The sequence below is a fragment of the Theropithecus gelada genome, chromosome 3, assembly GCF_003255815.1.
Source record: "Theropithecus gelada isolate Dixy chromosome 3, Tgel_1.0, whole genome shotgun sequence".
NCBI classification, from domain to species: domain Eukaryota; kingdom Metazoa; phylum Chordata; class Mammalia; order Primates; family Cercopithecidae; genus Theropithecus; species Theropithecus gelada.
This window is the reverse complement of record NC_037670.1, coordinates 146,416,491-146,434,513: the sequence shown is the minus strand read 5'-3', so window position 1 is coordinate 146,434,513 and position 18,023 is coordinate 146,416,491. Positions and strand designations below refer to the sequence as shown.

The following is an 18,023-nucleotide window of genomic DNA, read 5'->3' as shown; positions in this document are numbered from 1 at the left end:
CTAGGGGCATTAAAAAACAGCCATGATTTTTATAAGATACTAGGATTTCTCTTTCGTAGGAAAAGAAAGACAAAATGAGTTACAACTGTCAGATGTAAAGTTATAAAGTATATAAAATTATAAAGTTTTCTTTTTTTTTTTTTTTTTTTTTTTTTTGAGACGGAGTCTCGCTCTGTCGCCCAGGCTGGAGTGCAGTGGCCAGATCTCAGCTCACTGCAAGCTCCGCCTCCCGGGTTCCCGCCATTCTCCTGCCTCAGTCTCCCGAGTAGCTGGGACCACAGGCGCCGCCACCTCGCCCGGCTAATTTTTTGTGTTTTTAGTAGAGACGGGGTTTCGCCGTGTTAGCCAGGATGGTCTCGATCTCCTGACCTTGTGATCCGCCCGTCTCGGCCTCCCAAAGTGCTGGGATTACAGGCTTGAGCCACCGCGCCCGGCCTAAAGTTTTCTTAAAAGACAATACTACATTAGTTAATAAACATATACCCAATTGGTAGTACATACAAAAACATAACAGAAAAATTTTTAGGTAATCAGGGAAATACAAATTAAAAGTTAGATTCCATTTTTGGTTAATCAAATTGACTAGATTTTTTAGAGTTAGTGTTAGTGAAAACGTGGGGAAATAGATAATTTTAACACAATTTTCTGAAATTAATTTGACCATATCTATTAATATTATAAATAGGTAGGCCCTTTGGTCCAACAACCCTTTTGATTAAAATTCATGTTTACTGAAAAAAGAAATTCCTCAAGTAAACAGAGTTTGCTGATGCCTATTAAATTGGGTATAACTTGTTTATATAGCAAAATAAAAAAAGAAAATAATTCCATTTAAATAATTCAAAATGGAGTTGAATTATGAACAATGTTTGCTTTTATGTATATTTTAGGATTTAAAAATATCAAAAGTAGTATTTTATAGATGTATGGGTGCTTATTATAAATGAGTAAATTAATAGCAGGTCTTTCTGTACAATATTACAGAGGTTTACCTCATACCCATCTGCAGAGTACTCCACAGTCGAGATGTGCCTTAATTTGTTCACTCTTCCTGCTGCTCTGACAGATATCTTGATTGTTTTCCAGGTTCTTTTTTTTTTTTTTTTTGAGACAGAGTCTTGCTCAGTCGCCCAGGCTGGAGTGCAGTGGCCCGATCTCGGCTCACTGCAAGCTCCTCCTCCCGGGTTCCCGCCATTCTCCTGCCTCAGCCTCCTAAGTAGCTGAGACTACAGGTGCCCGCCGCCACGCCCAGCTAATTTTTTGCATTTTCAGTAGAGACGGGGTTTCATCGTGTTAGCCAGGATGGTCTCGATCTCCTGACCTCGTGATCCGCCCGCCTCGGCCTCCCAAAGTGCTGTGATTACAGGCGTGAGCCACCGCGCCTGGCCCGTTTTCCAGGTTCTAATTTAACTTATTGCACTGAAGAGGTATAGTGCAAATGGCTAATAAAAAAAAATCATGACTTCAGTGGTAATTTTAAAAAAGCAAATTAAAGTAACAAGACCTGATTTTTAAAAATCTGTTGAATTCGCAAAGATTTTCGATATGACAATCACCAATCTTGGGTAGTATACAGTGGAGTAGTCATTTATATGACAGACGCGTGTAACCTGTCTAGGAAGCATTTAGGCAGTGTGCATCACACATTTATTTATTTATTTATTTATTTATTTATTTTATGTTTTATTTTTTTGAGACAGAATCTTTCTCTGCCACCCAGGCTGGAGTGCAGTGGCGTGATCTCGGCTCACTGCAACCTCCACCTCCCGGGTTCAAGCAATTCTGTTTCAGCCTCCTAAGTACCTGGGATTACAAGTGTGTGCCAACATGCCCAGCTAATTTTTTTTGTATTTTTAGTAGAGATGGGTTTTCACCATGTTGGCCAGGCTGATCTTGAACTCCTGACCTCGTGATCCACCCACCTCAGCCTCCCAAAGTGCTGGGATTACAGGCTTGAGCCACCGTACCCGGCCTGAAAGTTTTTTTTTTTTTCTACTCAGTAATTACATATCAATAATTCTATAGCACAGAAGTAATAAAAATAAAAACATATCTGTCAATTCATCTATCTGTCACTGCTTATAGAAGCTTAAATATGCAAAAATAAGGAAGTGGTTACATAATAAAAAAATTATTCAATGGATTAGTAAGCAGATTAACTATCATGATAAGCAAGAATAATGAAAATGAGGAAATAAATATAATTTTAAGAGTAAACTGGATACATAACTCTATAAGTAAAATACATAAACTCTGGATAATAAAAATTGTCCTAAAAGGACTATAGCAGCTTTTTAAGTGGCTATTCCTGAGGAGAATAAAATAATGATTTTTATGTTCTTCTTTGTACTTGAACCTATTTTCTAAATTTTCTACAATGAACATTTACTACTTTTAAGGTAGCAATTAAAAAGAAGAAAGAAAATACATCCTTATCTACAAAATTCAACATGCTTCTGCTTCATCTATTAAGTAAAATTGACCAGGCTCATGGTAAAGCCTTTGTAATGTGATTTTATCTTATCAACCCAAGCTTATTGCTAATGAGTACCCAACTCTTAATACTCAACTCCATCCCAGATGGTTACTAGGCATGCCATGGCTCACCTAAATTCCACTCATATTCTTCCACTCAGGGCTAGAACTTTCTCTCCCAGAGTTTCTGATAATGATTTTTGGTTGTTAACTATTTCAAGCCAACTTCAGATGTTCATAATGTTCTAAGCAAAGTCTAGTAATGTGACAAAATCATTTTATACTCTAACACCAATAAATAAACAATAGTAATTCAGAAGAATGCTCCTTCTGAGAGCAAGAATCCTATCAATATTTGTTAAAGGAACAAAAATAATCGTTAGCATGATCATAACAACTCCAGCAGCTAACATTTATTAAGAGGTTTCTGTTTAGAAGTAGGCTCTCTGACAAGTGCTTCACACTTTATTTATCTCATTTAATGCTCAGAACAGCCCCCCATTTCACTGCTGAAAAAAGCAGAGCCCCAGGTTATGCTATTTCTTGAAGGTATATAGACAGCTTGGGCCTGAGCTTCAAATACAGTTTGGGTGAATGTCAATAAGCCCTACACTACCAAATTTGTTTATGGAAAGCCTATAAGATATCATTTTGTATTTTATATATCTATTAATTAATCTAACTATCCATTTAGCTAAGTTGACATGATGTATTGTGCTACAAAGCTTCCTTTTATATATAAAAACAGATACAAAACAATAAAAGTTTCTGCTAAATCTCATTATATAAGTAATATGTTTACCTGTATAGGACCAGCCAATCTCTTCAACAAGTTTTCTCTGTTGTCTGTAGTATCCATTAGCCCAATCTACAAAAAAGAAAAACCAAGGAATCAGTATGTAGAAAAATATATGTCCAAAAATAAAAGATGCCCAAATTATTCATACCATAAATAGTTCTTGATTACTTCTTTCCATGTCATCTTCTCAATGTGTTCTCTCAACCTCAACCACCACCATTACATTATACATTCCAATGCTCTTGTTCTGGTAGCTAGTAAAATTTTAGAGGGTGTATTTAAAGGATGCTGACATTCAGGCAGAAACAAGGTACATATTTAGGTAATGAAAGAGCAGCTTAGAGGGGTTCAGCCCCAAAGAGGGACTGGAGTCAGAAAGGACAGCTTATTATGCCTCCAAATTTTTGTTACCATTCCCTAAGTCTAATGCCTGAAATCCTATTGATTAAAGATACCTTTACATTTACAATCCAAGTTTTATTTGGATGCTTCTAGGGTTCCCAGAATTGATCATGCTTTCAAAGTTTGCTTCCATCCTAACGCAAAACAAAATTAGCTGCTGTCAGAAAGTAGAATTTAAATGTGCATATGTTGTTTGGGAGAAATGTTATGTCAGATAGCGTGAGTGAATCTGTCCCTTGGGGGAACAGAGATGCTTGAGTTAGGTAATGCAATGGGAAACCTAGGGCCATAAAGGTAGTGAATGCCCCATGACCCAGAGAGAGAGTCTCCAGATCTAGAACATGGGGCAAGGGATAGACAAAAGAAGATGGGTGAAAACCAGTCTCACTTTGCATAATTCAAAATTTTGCTGGGAGCCACGCCTGCATCCAACAAATGGGAGTGTTCAGATTCATTCTCCTCCTTGTATGATTGTCCCTTAATCCCTGACTATACTAACATTAATACTTCATTTCAGCTACGTAGTGGGTAAAATAAATCTTTGCAGGATAGGTTTGGAACCTGATTGGTGATGACAGAACTGTTTATGTAGACAAAGCTACAAAGAGCTAGTTTACAAATGTACTTGTAGAATATTATTCATTCATACATTGACACTGTTTATACAGTACGAAATTACTTCTTATTATCTGTATACGTTTGTTTTCTCTATTGGATGCAAATATCTCAAGGACATTTCAGAATTTATTTTTCTTTCTTCCATGTTATATACTCTCTGATTATTACAACATGGTAATAAATTACTATTTTTTAAAAACTAAAAGGCAGGCCAGCTATCAGAAATGCACACTTAAAATTCATAGGTTACCCAAGGCCAAAATCTACTTTGGAAAAATAAAGGTGTTGGTCGTGTTTAAATTTTTAAAAATCTATATATTAAGTAAATATTCTATTGGCTATATAACACACTTCAACATAAATCTATTTTTACAATAGTTTTATTAAAATATAATATATGTATCACACAATTCATCCATTAAAGTGTACAAGTCAATGGCTTTTAGAGTATTTGTAAAATTTTGTAACCATTCCTGCAAACAATTTTAGAACATTTTCATCAGTCTAAAAAGAAATTCCATACCCTTAGCTGCCACCCCACACCCACGCCCATCCCCCAGCCCTAGGAAAACACTAATATTTTTGTTTATATAGATCTGACTATTCTAGACATTTCCATATAAACAGAATGATACAATACATGGCCTTTTGCTATCACCTTCTTTCACGTCACATAATGTTTTTGAGGTTTATACATGGCACAGCATGTATGAATACTTCATCCTCCTTCACTGTCCAATAATATTCTATCATAGGGTGACCAGGACAGCCTTAAACTTCCCCTTGGTTTGACTAAACTTTAGAAAGAGTTGTTCTTGGCCATAGGCCCTTGATTTCCCTTTATTATAGAATTCACTTTAGGAAAATTGTAATTATAATTCTTTTTTTTTTTTTTTTTTTTTTTTGACGGAATCTTGCTCTGTCACCCAGGCTGGAGTGCAATGGCGTGATCTCAGCTCACGGCAACCTCCACCTCTCGGGTTCAAGCAATTCTTCTGCCTCGGCCTCCTGAGTAACTGGAATTACAGGCGCGCGCCACCATGCCTGCCTACTTTTTTTGAATTTTTAGTAGAGACGGGGTTTCAGCATGTTGGTCAGGCTGGTTTCCAACTCCAGACCTCGTGATCCGCCCGCCTCGGCCTCCCAAAGTGCTGGGATTACAGGCATGAGCCACTGTGTCTGGTTTGTAATTCTTGCTCTACTCCTGTGAGACATAAATCTTTTTAATAGCCACCTGGTAACTTTATAATCCAGAAATGTACCTCTCAAGGACCCGGGAACCACCTCTTTGAAAAGTAATCAACAAGAGAGACAGCACTTTTATCTTCCAGTTTAGGTGGGAGGGTAAGAGCCTAACTTCAGTGGGGCACCTTGCTCCAAGTTGTAAAAACGACTTCCTGTCATAAAGATACGAATTTACTTAGATAAACTTAAATTTATTTAGATAGACTCCTATCTTTATGACAAGAGGTAGTTTAGATAAAGCCAATCAGCAAACACAGACAGCTTATGGCCCTGAATGTCCTGCAGTTCTTTTCCACAAGTTCACTCCAGCACTTAAAAACCGAACCCAGCCTGCTTCATGTGTGTTGAGTTCAAACTCAGATCTAGCTTCTCTCCCCTACTGCAACAGCCTTGAATAAAGTATTTCCTTCCTGTTTAACTTTGGTGCAATTTTTGTTTTGACAATTGAATATGCCATATTTTATTCATCCATTCATCACGTAATGCATACTCGTGTTGTTTCTAATTTTGGGCTATTATGAATAATGCTGTTATGAATATTCATACATAATTTTGTTTCACTTTCTACTTACCAATGAAATCTTAGGCTCACAATTTATTTTTCAAATAGGGTTGTTCCATAAAATGCTAGTTATTTAAGACTAAACTGATTTAAGTTAAATCCTGGGGTTAAGAGTTTCTTTATTACAAATGAATATATACAACTGGATAATTAGAAAGGGCCATAAAAGGTTACTGACTGAGACTTTTAACAGTGTAGAAAAAAGTAATTCCTATTTTAGAGATAAGAAGATTTATGCCAAAAAATGTAAGTGGTTTGTACAGGCAGCAAGTGATAAAAAATGGAAACCACAATGCGGGGTTCCCTGACTTCCACTTCATTTATCCTCCCTCAATATCAAGGATTCCTACAAATCCTGAGCTACTGGTTACTCTCCTAAGGTGCTCTGCCTCAGCAGGAGTCTCTATAGCATGCTTGCCTTCAAGAGACACAAAATAGTGCAAAGCAATACAGCGGGCTACAGGTTCATTAGCAGGAATTACTTGGACAAATAAATTATAAAGAATTGACTGTATACGTGATTTAAGCTGGCAATCAACTGAAATTTTCTCTGAAACTTTGCACTGGCCATAGGAAAAAGATTCCTTGACATTTCTAATATATTTTAAGTATAAATACTTTAGAAATGTAAGACATTTTGTTATGCATTGTGGTGACTTCAGGAGATCAGATACCATGCAAAACCTGCATTTAACAAGCATTCTATTGAAATAAATAAAACAGTAAGCTCTTGTTTTAATGATTCATTCTAAAGGATAACAGCAAAACATCAGCAGAATTTTAGCTTTCCTTGTAGAGTTTTATCCCTACACAATGAACATTTATCCTTGGTTTTTAATTACTTACATTAAGAAAGCTTTTTCAATACAAGATTCCCAGGTGTTGGTAGCTCTCTTCAGTTCCTTTATGTATTGTTCCCCTAATTGTTACTTCAAACAATCCGTTACACATTCATATGCTAATTACATAGTGCTTGGGCGTGAGAGAGTACCCCACTTTAAAAATTCTACTTAGAGGTCTGATAGATGAGATGTGATAGCTCCAATGAACAAGAAAAAAAGAAGCCGGGTTCACTTTTTGTTGCATTATATACTTTGAAAACCAGGAAATCCTATATAAAAAAGAATCTATTAAAGTGCTTACGCATTTTAAGATCCATTAAAATAATGAAATAAAGAATTTTTTTTCTGTTTCTGTGGATTTCAGTTTCTTTAGTTTGTATATTTTGTTTCTTTCCATTTAAAATATTTGACAAGGCTGTTATGGTGTGACTGTTTTGTAGTGATAAAACTAAGAAATTTCAGGAAGTGACTGTTCACATGATATACAACAAGAAAATACATATTAGCAAATCTTTTTTAAGGTTATCTTAAAATTTGTCCTAAAAATATTCTTCATGAAGCAGCTTTCTAACCTCCTAACGAAATTCAGAGAAATTTGGTTTATATTATGTCAGATAACCTAAACATTCTCCTTTTAACTCATTCCACCTTGAACTTACCTTGAGCACTCACATATATGCAAACATGTATATATACAAGGATATATAAAAATACATATATTTATTTAGTATATGTATTATAAATACATATTTCATTTCTGTTTACTTATGTAAAGGAAATCAAAGTTTTGTTTTCCTTGATAACTCCCTATCAAGGAAAACATCTTTTCTCAAATTTTTTAAACTCCCCCACCAAGTTAAAATCAGGGTGCTCATTTCCTACTAAAAAAAAGTCATTAAAAATGTTTTGAATTCTAAAAATGCTGCTGATTGTGGCCTTACCCTAAAGAAGGTCTCTGTTTCATGTTGATTAACATGAAACAGAAGACTGAAGCGGCAAGATAAATCTTCAATTTATCACCTGCATTCTACTAAAAATTCTAGCAGCAGTGCTCTGACAAAATTCACACACAAACACATATACACATGTTATTGCCACAAATAAAGTGGTCAAAATATTACTATAATAGAGAGAAATACAGTCCTCCTAAGAAAAAGAATTTTCAGATAGAAAATAACCACAGATCTAAATTTGAAGTCTAGGATTTCGTATCTCTTAAAGTGAATTTGTCCAAGGTAGATGATAGTTCTTGCACATTTCACATCCTTTAAAGAAGTTACTAAAGAATTTCCGAGGACATAAAAAGGTAGCAGAAGTCTAGAAATGTGGCAAAGAAATCATAGAATTAGAGATGAACCATTAAAGATCTTGAAGAAGTCTGACAAGGAAGAGACCTGGGGAAAGGGACCGAATATTCCAGGTAGAGGAAAAGGCATGAGGACCAAGAAGTGAGAAATCACAGAACTCAAGATTTGAGAGGCCAGGGAGCGCTCATGTAGGATCTTCATAGATCACTAGGAACTTATTTTTGGTGACAGCTCACTATCCATCTTCACGCTTTTAACTTTCATCCTACTCTCTCTTCTTACCTAGATTTCTTTTAAAAGCGAGGAGGTAGTCTACTGAGTTGACTGAATGGCATTGAATGTACTTCGTATGTTGCATATATTTTGAAGAAAATTTTCAAAGAAGAGTATGAAATAATCCAATACATATTTTAACTGAAATGAAAGGGATTGGATGTGTGCTTGTGAAGAAACATAGGTGGTTTGTGAAGGCTTGAAGGACTTAAAACCCTCTGGAGATAGTATACTGTCATCAGAGTGGTTATCATCCACTAAAGAATGTGACAGTAAGACATGCTTAAGACTGAAGTGGCATTGATAAACAATGGTTGATAGTGACAGCAGTCACAATCATCTGTCACTGGAAACAAAATAAGTATTTTCCCTGAAAATAAAATAAAAACAGGAATTCCTTTAAGAAGAGAATCAACTGTTTTTTTGAGGCGGAGTCCCGCTCTATCGCCAGGCTGGAGTGCAGTGGCATGATCTTGGCTTACTACAACCTCCGCACCTCCCCCAACACCTACGCCCTGGGTTCAAGCAATTTTTCTGCCTCTGCCTCCCGAGTAGCTGGGATTACAGGCATGCACCACCACGCCCAGCTAATTTTTGTATTTTGATTAGAGACAGGGTTTCACCATGTTGGCCAGACTGGTCTCGATCGCCTGACCTCAAGTGATCTGCCCGCCTTGGCATCCCAAAATGTTGGGATTACAGGCATGAGCCACTGCGCCCAGCCAGAATCAACTTTTGATTAAAGAACACCTATGGACACATCACCTGCTTATTAAATACTTTGTATCTTCAGATGTTCTACTATTGTTGTCTTTCTCCATTTGATAAGAAAGCTGAGTTTATGATCTAACCCAAAACCATGATTTGCTAAGACAAACTTTCCAGGTAAAATTAAATTTGCCCACGAGTACAGAGTCTACAATATTATACATGGCAAATTTTCTCTGTGGATCTTCCTGTCATTCAATGTTAAGGATTGGCTTGCTGTCAAGTTAAATGATCATATAGCCTATCTTTACCCATCTGGAATGTAAATTTTATTCAGTATATATGCAACGACATTTATGAAACCTAATTTAACTAATTACGGTAATTCAAATAGTATGATTTGTTTAGGCTATAGTAATAGTTCAAACATTGCACTTACTGTTAACCACTTCAGATGTAACCAAAAGACCTAAAAACTACCATTTTTTTATAGTATATATATCAAGCCATTTGTTTTCCAATTTCAGCTACCTTCCAGTGTTAGAAAGCAGAGTTTTGGTTTCCTCCTCTCTTCAAAGGCTTCAAAATAAAAGTACTTTTGAATGTCTCAAAACTTAAATAGCATCTTTATGCAAAATAAGAGGATATTTTAATTTATATCATTAAAAAGAGGTAATTCTGGAAAAATATGAGTTATAAGAGTCCAGGTAACCTCTTTATTTAAGAGTAAGTTTAAAGAGATGAAAAGTAGATGCCTGAGGCACTATATAATCAAAATGGTAAATCATTTAAGGAGATGGAAAGTTTGAACATAAGGATAATGGAAAAGAACAAAGGCAGTCATTTCTTACATATGCTTACTTTGGTAGTGAGACATCCAGTTAAATGCATATGTCTCACAGGACCAAGGAAAGGCTCGAAGGTGAGCAATTAGATTTTATTGTCTCTTAGACATGCTTTCAGAGACAGAATCTCTCTGTTGGTAATTTGTCTAGTATTCAAGCTTTTCAATGAAAGCTCAAAATAGTCACAGGCTAATCTTGATAAGTAGTGTATTTTCCTATACTTAGATGCATTTAAGCTAATGTAATTTATCTATATGTCTAAAGTTGAGGTATTTTTTGTTAAAACATATTAATAATTTTGATCTTTACGACATAATGAAGCATGCCTATTTCAAACAAATTAGAAAATATACAGGTAGCAAAAATACTTCAAAAATCACTTGTAATTCTATGTACTGTAAATAACTGCTATTAACAGTTTTGCACATGCACATATGTTTCTCTAGATGTTACATATTTATATATAATAAATTTGGACTTTACTTAAATTCAATGACACGATTTGGTAACCTGTTTCTTTACATGATAATGAATCACTGACATATTCTCAATTTAATAAATATTATTTTACAGCATCATAACAGTTCACTTAAATCATTCTCTACTTTTTGGATACTAAAATTAAAAGTTGACAATGTCAGAAGATTTATTTCTTGAGCTTAAATGATATGCGTGAGGATAGTTTCTATTGAACTAGTTTTGCTTGAGCTTCAGGTATAAAATAAAATCTGTAGATGAAGTACCACATTTTTTCCTGTCAAACTTCTTCTAAAATATCAACAAAACACTAAGCACAAACTCATTGTTATTGTACTACAATCATTATAGTTACCTAGTTTTATGTCTATAACTAACAGTGAATTTGTTTCACCATAAGAGAAAAACCCAATGTTGACTGCTCAGCGATAATGGGAACAGAGACAGAAATATCAACCTGTGTACAAATAACAATTAAAGGAACGAGCTAAAATTAATATTATAAGTGAGAAGAGAACCCAATCTGTGAAGAAAAAGTATATAAAAGGGAGTAGAAAACACAATTCATCGAATGACAAAAATAATGTGTTATTATATTTAGGTATTATGTTAATATATGCTATTAAATTATCTTACCATAATAGTATTATTTAGCAATGTAAATAAGATTGCTGTTTTGAAATCTTATGCTCATGTACTTTCACTGAAATCTGACGCAGAGCAAGAACATCTGCCGTGCCCCCTTCTGACTGGGGTCGCTCAGGAAGTTCTGGACAACTGGCACACTCAAATAGCCAATTAGAGGATACAATGGGATTCCATTCACATTTACCATGAAAAGCACAAAACACCAAGAGAGTTCATAAAGGAACAAAGGTATGAACTATTTTTAATATAAAAGAAAATGCAAATAAATGAAGAGAACTACTACACTCTTCAAAGGAAACACTGATTTTGGGGAAGTTGTGATTTTTTTTTTCCATATTAATGAATAGGTCAAATCTCACTAGGATGTTTCTAACTGGAGACATTTTTTGAAAATTTATATAGAATAGTAAATGGAGAGTGATAATTGACTAGAACAGTTAGAAAAAGTGTGAACTAATAAAGGCTTGGTTATCAATTACTAAAAAAAAAAATGAATTGACAGATCAATAGAAAAAAGCAAACAGCACTAACACAGAACCTACTATAGATGCAAATTTAATATATGAGAAAGGAAACATCCCAATTAGATAAGGAAAATTATGAAGGTTCAAAGGTTGGGAACACTATTTGTGAAAAAAATTAAATCGTACTTGACACATACAAAAAAAAAATTCCAAGTGGAATAAAGAATGTTTTAAAAAAGATGCAGAAAAACTATTTACAAAGTGAACGTTAAATTAATCATAAGATGGGGGATGACTTTCTATGCCTGAAAAAAAGGATATTATGAAGAAACATTTATAACTATGATTATATAGCACTTAAAACTTGTATAGAGAAATGTTTAATGAAATACAAATTGTAAAATTAAGCTATTGATAAATGTTAAAACACATTACACAAATATTACAATATATTCCACACACAAAATTATTACAAATCAATAAGGGCAAAATATAAGCACAAAAGTTTTAAAAATGCAAATACAATTAATAAATTTATAAAGAACTGTGAGACTTTACTGGTACCAAAGAAACAGAAACTAAAATAACATGAAGATAGCAGTTTTCCAGCTAGCCGGTTGCCAAAGGTTTATTATTACTTTTTAAACATTCAGTGATGATCCAGAAATCTTGAGATGTTTCCTTATGTACAGATAGAAGAATGAACTACTATAAACTTTCTGGGAAATGACTTGACAAGGGTTATCAAGATCCTTAAAACTCTTCATATCATTGGACACAATAATTCTATTCCAAAGAACATATTTTAAAAGATTAACAGAGATTAACATGATGTACCAAGATGTTTACAACATTGAAAATAATGGTGAATAACTATAAAATACGTTAACATACAAAACGTGGGGGAAGTTTAAATAAATTATATAAGGTTCCTAATATGAAATGAGGTGAAGCCATTATAAGCATATTTTCAAAAATATTTATTGATGTTTTTTTGAAATATACATGATATAAAACATTATCAACAGTTAGGATACAATTTTATAAATAGTACATATATACAGAAATGTAAATTTCTTTATGTGGTGCCATTGGGACTGATTTTTATTTTTTCATATGTTCTTACGTTTTCCAAGTATTTGATGAGTTTTTGTTAGTTAAATATTTAAAAAATTTAAAGTGTCTATGCACTCTGAAAGAATGTCTCTGATTCTACAACTAAAGATAAATATGTAAATATGTTTTAAGTATTTTACACCTTTAAGACTGTAAAGAAAAAATTGAAATCCATTTTCAAATCTTCTTCCAAGAGACTGCATGATAGATGCAGCATTAACAGCATTTTAAAGTTAAGCTTATGAAATAATAGCCAAGTTGACACATAGTAGGCAAGTTAAGTACTTCAGCTACCAAGATAATGAAAAACAAGAACCACAGCAAAACAGGAAGTGCAAGAAACTCACAGATCATCTTATTGGCCATGATGATCAGATGCACTGGGTCTTCATTTTGTGGGTAAACCTTGAAGTAGTCTTATTTTAATTTTTATCATATTTCTAAAACAGCACATTTTGCTTAGATAAAATTAAACCCAAATGTCAGCGTCTATCCATTAAGCAGGACAATCTGGCAGTTTTATGTGTTAACAACCTGTTCTGAAATAGGTGTCGGTCATGTTAAAGTTGCTGCCAGGAGGCTGACTGATTCACTGTGTGGTTATGTCTGGACAAGGCAGAGTTTCTTGACTCCTTTCCCAGTGTATTGACTGAAAATTCATTTTTGGCATGAATTCCTTTTTTAAAAAACTGGTCTAGAAATAAGAAAACTTTATTCCCAGGAAGCATATTTACTATAAAAAACTGATAATTTTTCAATGGATCTGTAATTATGTAAGACATTTTCAATTTGCCAGTATCTTTTATAAGCCACTTGCTATTGCTCATTAAAACTACTTAAGCTTGGGCAATATTGCAAAAAGAAATCAGGATGAGGAAGGGAGATCTGTCTAACTTTAACTATAAACACATATATTTTTTATGCCTCTTTTCACTTTATTCTTAAGATCGAAATCTTAGATTCTGCCTTTAGGTGATGACCTTGGACAAGTCACATCTCTTTGCTTGTATTTCCACAATTTAAAAATAGGGGTATATATCTCTTTAAGTGATGACCTTGGTCAAGTCACGTCCCTTTGCTTGTATTTCCAAAACTTAAAAAAGGGGGTATATATCTCCTGTTTACTTACAATGATACTGTAACAAGAGATAGGGCATGTGTAAAACCATTTTGAGCTCTTTGTAAAAAATGTGCTTATAACAACACTTATCATTTCCTGACTTTTATTTTTCAGGCATTTGAAATTTTTCTTTCAATAGTGAAGCAACTTTTTTTACAACAATGTGACATTTATCTAATGTGCATAGCATGTTTCTGTTGTCATAAATTATTCACTTGTTTTCTGATGCTATCTGATTCTTAGTCTGAAGTGCTCTTTAGTTTTAAGGATAAGTATGGACACTCACTGCACATGGAAAATACAAATCCTGATATTCAAGGATAAACTGTTTCCCTAGAGAGCAATATGAACACTGAAAAACAAAATATTTAATTTAAATCAAACTTGAGGAACTACCCTTATGTAATCTAATTATGTCTTTGCGTTGTACTTTTTGTTTTGTTTTGTTTTGAGGCAAAGTCTCGCTCTGCCGCCTAGGCTGGAATGCAGTGGCGCGATCCATCTACGTTCACTGCAAACTTCGCCACCCTGGTTCAAGTAATTCTCCTGCCTCAGCCTCCCAAGCACCTGGGATTACAGGCACCCACCACCAAGCCTGTCTAATTTTTGTATTTTTAATAGAGACGGGGTTTCACCATGTTGGCCAGGCTGACGTCAAGTGGCCTCAAGTGATCCAATCGCCCCAGTCTCCCAAGTGCTGGGATTGCACGAATGATCCACTGCGCCCCACCTGTATTGTAAATTGAATACATTTTTTAAAGTAAAATTTTTCAGAATACTTTCCTTGTTCCAGAAAAGACTAAAGGCAGCGTAAGATCACTATTTATTTAAGAGCTTATACTGTTTACATTTTGAAGAGTTCTTCATTTTAGAACCACTTTCTCCACTAGCAATTAAAAAAAATTAAACAGTTTGATGACATCTCTAATTAGTAGGCTTTTAATTGTTAATGAGCACCTAGCTATATTCATCACTGATTTTGCTCATAACTGTACAAAAAAGATTACATCTACTGCTTTATTGGTACGTAAAAATGTTTCATTGCCAGTAGACTATGAAGTAATAATTACTATTTATCATTTTATTTCCTTGTATTGTAAAGTTTATTTGAAGTGAGCGGAAACTGTGCAAATCCTATTGTCTCAATTAGTACAGCTTAAGTACGGTCTAGCTGGCTAGCAGAATCATTTTATTGGCTTCACATTCCTCTGCGGGACACTTTTAGTCCCCATCCCATGCCTCTACCCTTTGCCAAACATCTCAGTTGTACTCTCTTTTCTTTCTCACTTTAATACTTGCATTCTCCATGGAACTTGGTGTCTCCACAATGCCCATTCTGTGAAACCCCAAAGTCGGCCTTAAGAAGCGAGGATTCACTTCAACCACCAATCACAATATGCTTATCTTCAAGTCTTGTAATTGGTGACCTATCCTGACCAACGACAGCACTAGGTCTTACTGGCCCACTGCTGCAACACCATTTCCCAAATTTTGCCTGAAAATTTGAATGCCCTCTGCAGTGGCAGATGCTCAAAGATGCTCACTGGGTTGCCTAGATTACACAGGTTTATTGCACTCAGAGGAACAACATTTAAAACGCATTCCTGTTCAGTACATAATTAATAGTCTTGGAAAATACATCCCATTAGTTACTTTTATACACAATTACAAATTGTTGGCCAAGGGTTAGATATTATTTATTTTGGAATAGTTAACTCATTTGGAACAAATATGCTTTCTCTCCAGGTTTATTGTTCTGTTTGTGAGGATGTCAAGAGACTGAACAAGTTAATGCAGTGTTTTTGGCCAGGACTCTGCTGGCATTTTGCCCTGGACTTACTAGGCCACTGGGACACCTAGAGATAATTAACATACTCCTGCACTGTCTAATGTGATAATGGTAACGGTTAAATAAAAAAGAGCAGTTTTTTTTTTTTTGTTTTGTTTTTTTTTTGAGATGGAGTCTCGTTCTGCCGCCAGGCTGGAGTACAGTGATGCGATGTCGGCTGACTGCAACCTCCGCCTCCCAGGTTCAAGTGATTCTCCTGCCTCAGCCTTCTGAGTAGCTGGGACCACAGGCGTGTGCTGCGACGCCCAGTTAATTTTTGTATTTTTAGTAGAGACGGGGTTTCACCATGTTAGCCAGGATGGTCTCGATCTCTTGACTTTGTGACCCGCCTGCCTCGGCCTCTCAAAGTGCTGGGATTACAGGTATGAGCCACCTTGCCCAGCCAAAAAAGAGCATCTTAAAAACAGACCACAGGTAGCATCACTGCACATCAAAGGAGCTAGCTCTGTGGGCAAGTCAATGTTTCTCTCTAAGTCTAGGAAAAAGAAAAAAGTGTTTTTATGAAAGGATTTACACCCTGGAATTTACATATCATATAACAGAAAGACAAAGATATAGAAATGTAACCTATGTTTTCCTTAATAGATTTTTTAGCATCTAAGTGATCATACCTTTCTGAAGTTTATACTTCTGTCATTAATTTCACTAATGGCAAATATTATTTTGACAGAAGATGTGTATCTGATAAGCTATTACAGATCTAGCCAAGGATACACTGATTTAACCTTGGAAATAAGATCACATAATTTTGTGCTCAAGCGGATCACAAACTGGAGCCAATGCCTAAAGTTCTTTAATACGTCATTCAAGTTCATTGGCAAATTAAGAAAACAGTGACTGCTGAAATACAAATTATTTTAAACTACCTCGTTTTTTAACCTCAGAAATGGTTTACAGAAACTGTCAACTCCTACCATTTTAAATGATATGCACCTCTAACTAACTTAAATGTCTTGCTTCACATACTATTTAAATGAAATGAATGCTTCTTGTGAGGACAGAATTCCCAGAAGCCTCTCTGGTCTCAGAGCAAGGGGCATTAGTAGGCAAAGAAGTTCTGCATTTCCCAAGAGGACCTCCATCAGACCCCTTGAGGCTATGCACTCACTTCCTACCTGAACCTCCCAGGTAATACAGTGGCTGGGGAATACGCTGCTCCCTCCTGATCAGGGAGTAGTGTCTGGTGATTTGGGATGGTGATCCATTCTAAGGAATCATGATAATACCATCAGCCTGACACAGCTTTCTCATCTCACACAAAGCTGCTGTCATTCAGAAGCATGTGTGCAGTATCTGGTGGTGCTCTAGTGGGTCTTGATTATCAGGGAGAAAGACTACCCCCATCTCCCTGACACATCCAAAAATAATTGATGCAGTTTTCTAAACCCTTCATGTAATTTTGCCCTCGTTTCCAGTCCACCAAATTACTTACGGGAAACTTAGCAGTAATTGTAGACGTAACAAGAAACCCTTGGGAACTTTTCACATGTAATATCAGCATGGTGCCTGGCACATGAGTGAATAAATGAATGAAAGTTACACATCTCACACCATGTTCAGCTCTGTAGTTACGAGAGGCTTAGGTAGAGCAAGTATCCAGTAAAACCCTCAAGAAGAAAAGGCATTGAGGATATTATTTCATGGTCTTCAACAATCCCATTATGTTGTTATTTTAATTATATTTTTTACAATTTTGGTCTTTAAAATACCATGGACCACCAAGGATATTTCAGCAAAATAAGATTAACAGATGATTTATGATTTTAATGAATTTGATCCTTTAAATTCAAGGCACGTCCCAAGGATTTTTCACAAAAACAATTGATCCTTTTCATGGCTTAACGCCACTGTAACTTCCTCTACACAGCTAGCGGATTGCCATGGACACACACTCGGACGCCTTTCATTCTCTCCAGGTCTCCAGAAGTTTACGTTTGAAGACAGAAAGAGCAGAGGAATCTTTTCTATACATAAAGCTTACTTGGGACCTTAAACAGTATGCACCTTTGTAATACAAATTTCTACCAGCAATTTATAGTATGCTAAAACATTACTTCTACACGAATAAAAAAAAGAAGTAATGTTTTAAAAATCCAGAAAATATCAAGTAATCACAAACCAGTGATTTAAGACAGTGGTAAACACCTATGATTTCACAGAGGTGTAGCAACCCACAGCTAAAAAAAGAAATGTCTGGTTTCTGTTTCTTTCTTTTACATATTCATTTAGAGACAGGGTTTCACCATGTTGCCCAGGCTGCTCTTGAATTCCTG

The 18,023-nt window shown here is 35.2% G+C and overlaps 1 protein-coding gene across 3 annotated transcripts in view; it reads right to left on the bottom strand.

The window, feature by feature from the left end:
* PTPRZ1 (protein tyrosine phosphatase, receptor type Z1) overlaps positions 1-18,023 on the bottom strand; it is a 193,437-nt gene that overhangs the window by 132,548 nt on the left and 42,866 nt on the right. For all 3 annotated transcript variants that reach the window (XM_025380029.1, XM_025380031.1, XM_025380032.1), the window contains exon 2: positions 3,278-3,343. In XM_025380029.1, coding sequence (XP_025235814.1) covers positions 3,278-3,343 — 66 coding nt within the window. The remainder of the gene's footprint in view (positions 1-3,277; positions 3,344-18,023) is intronic.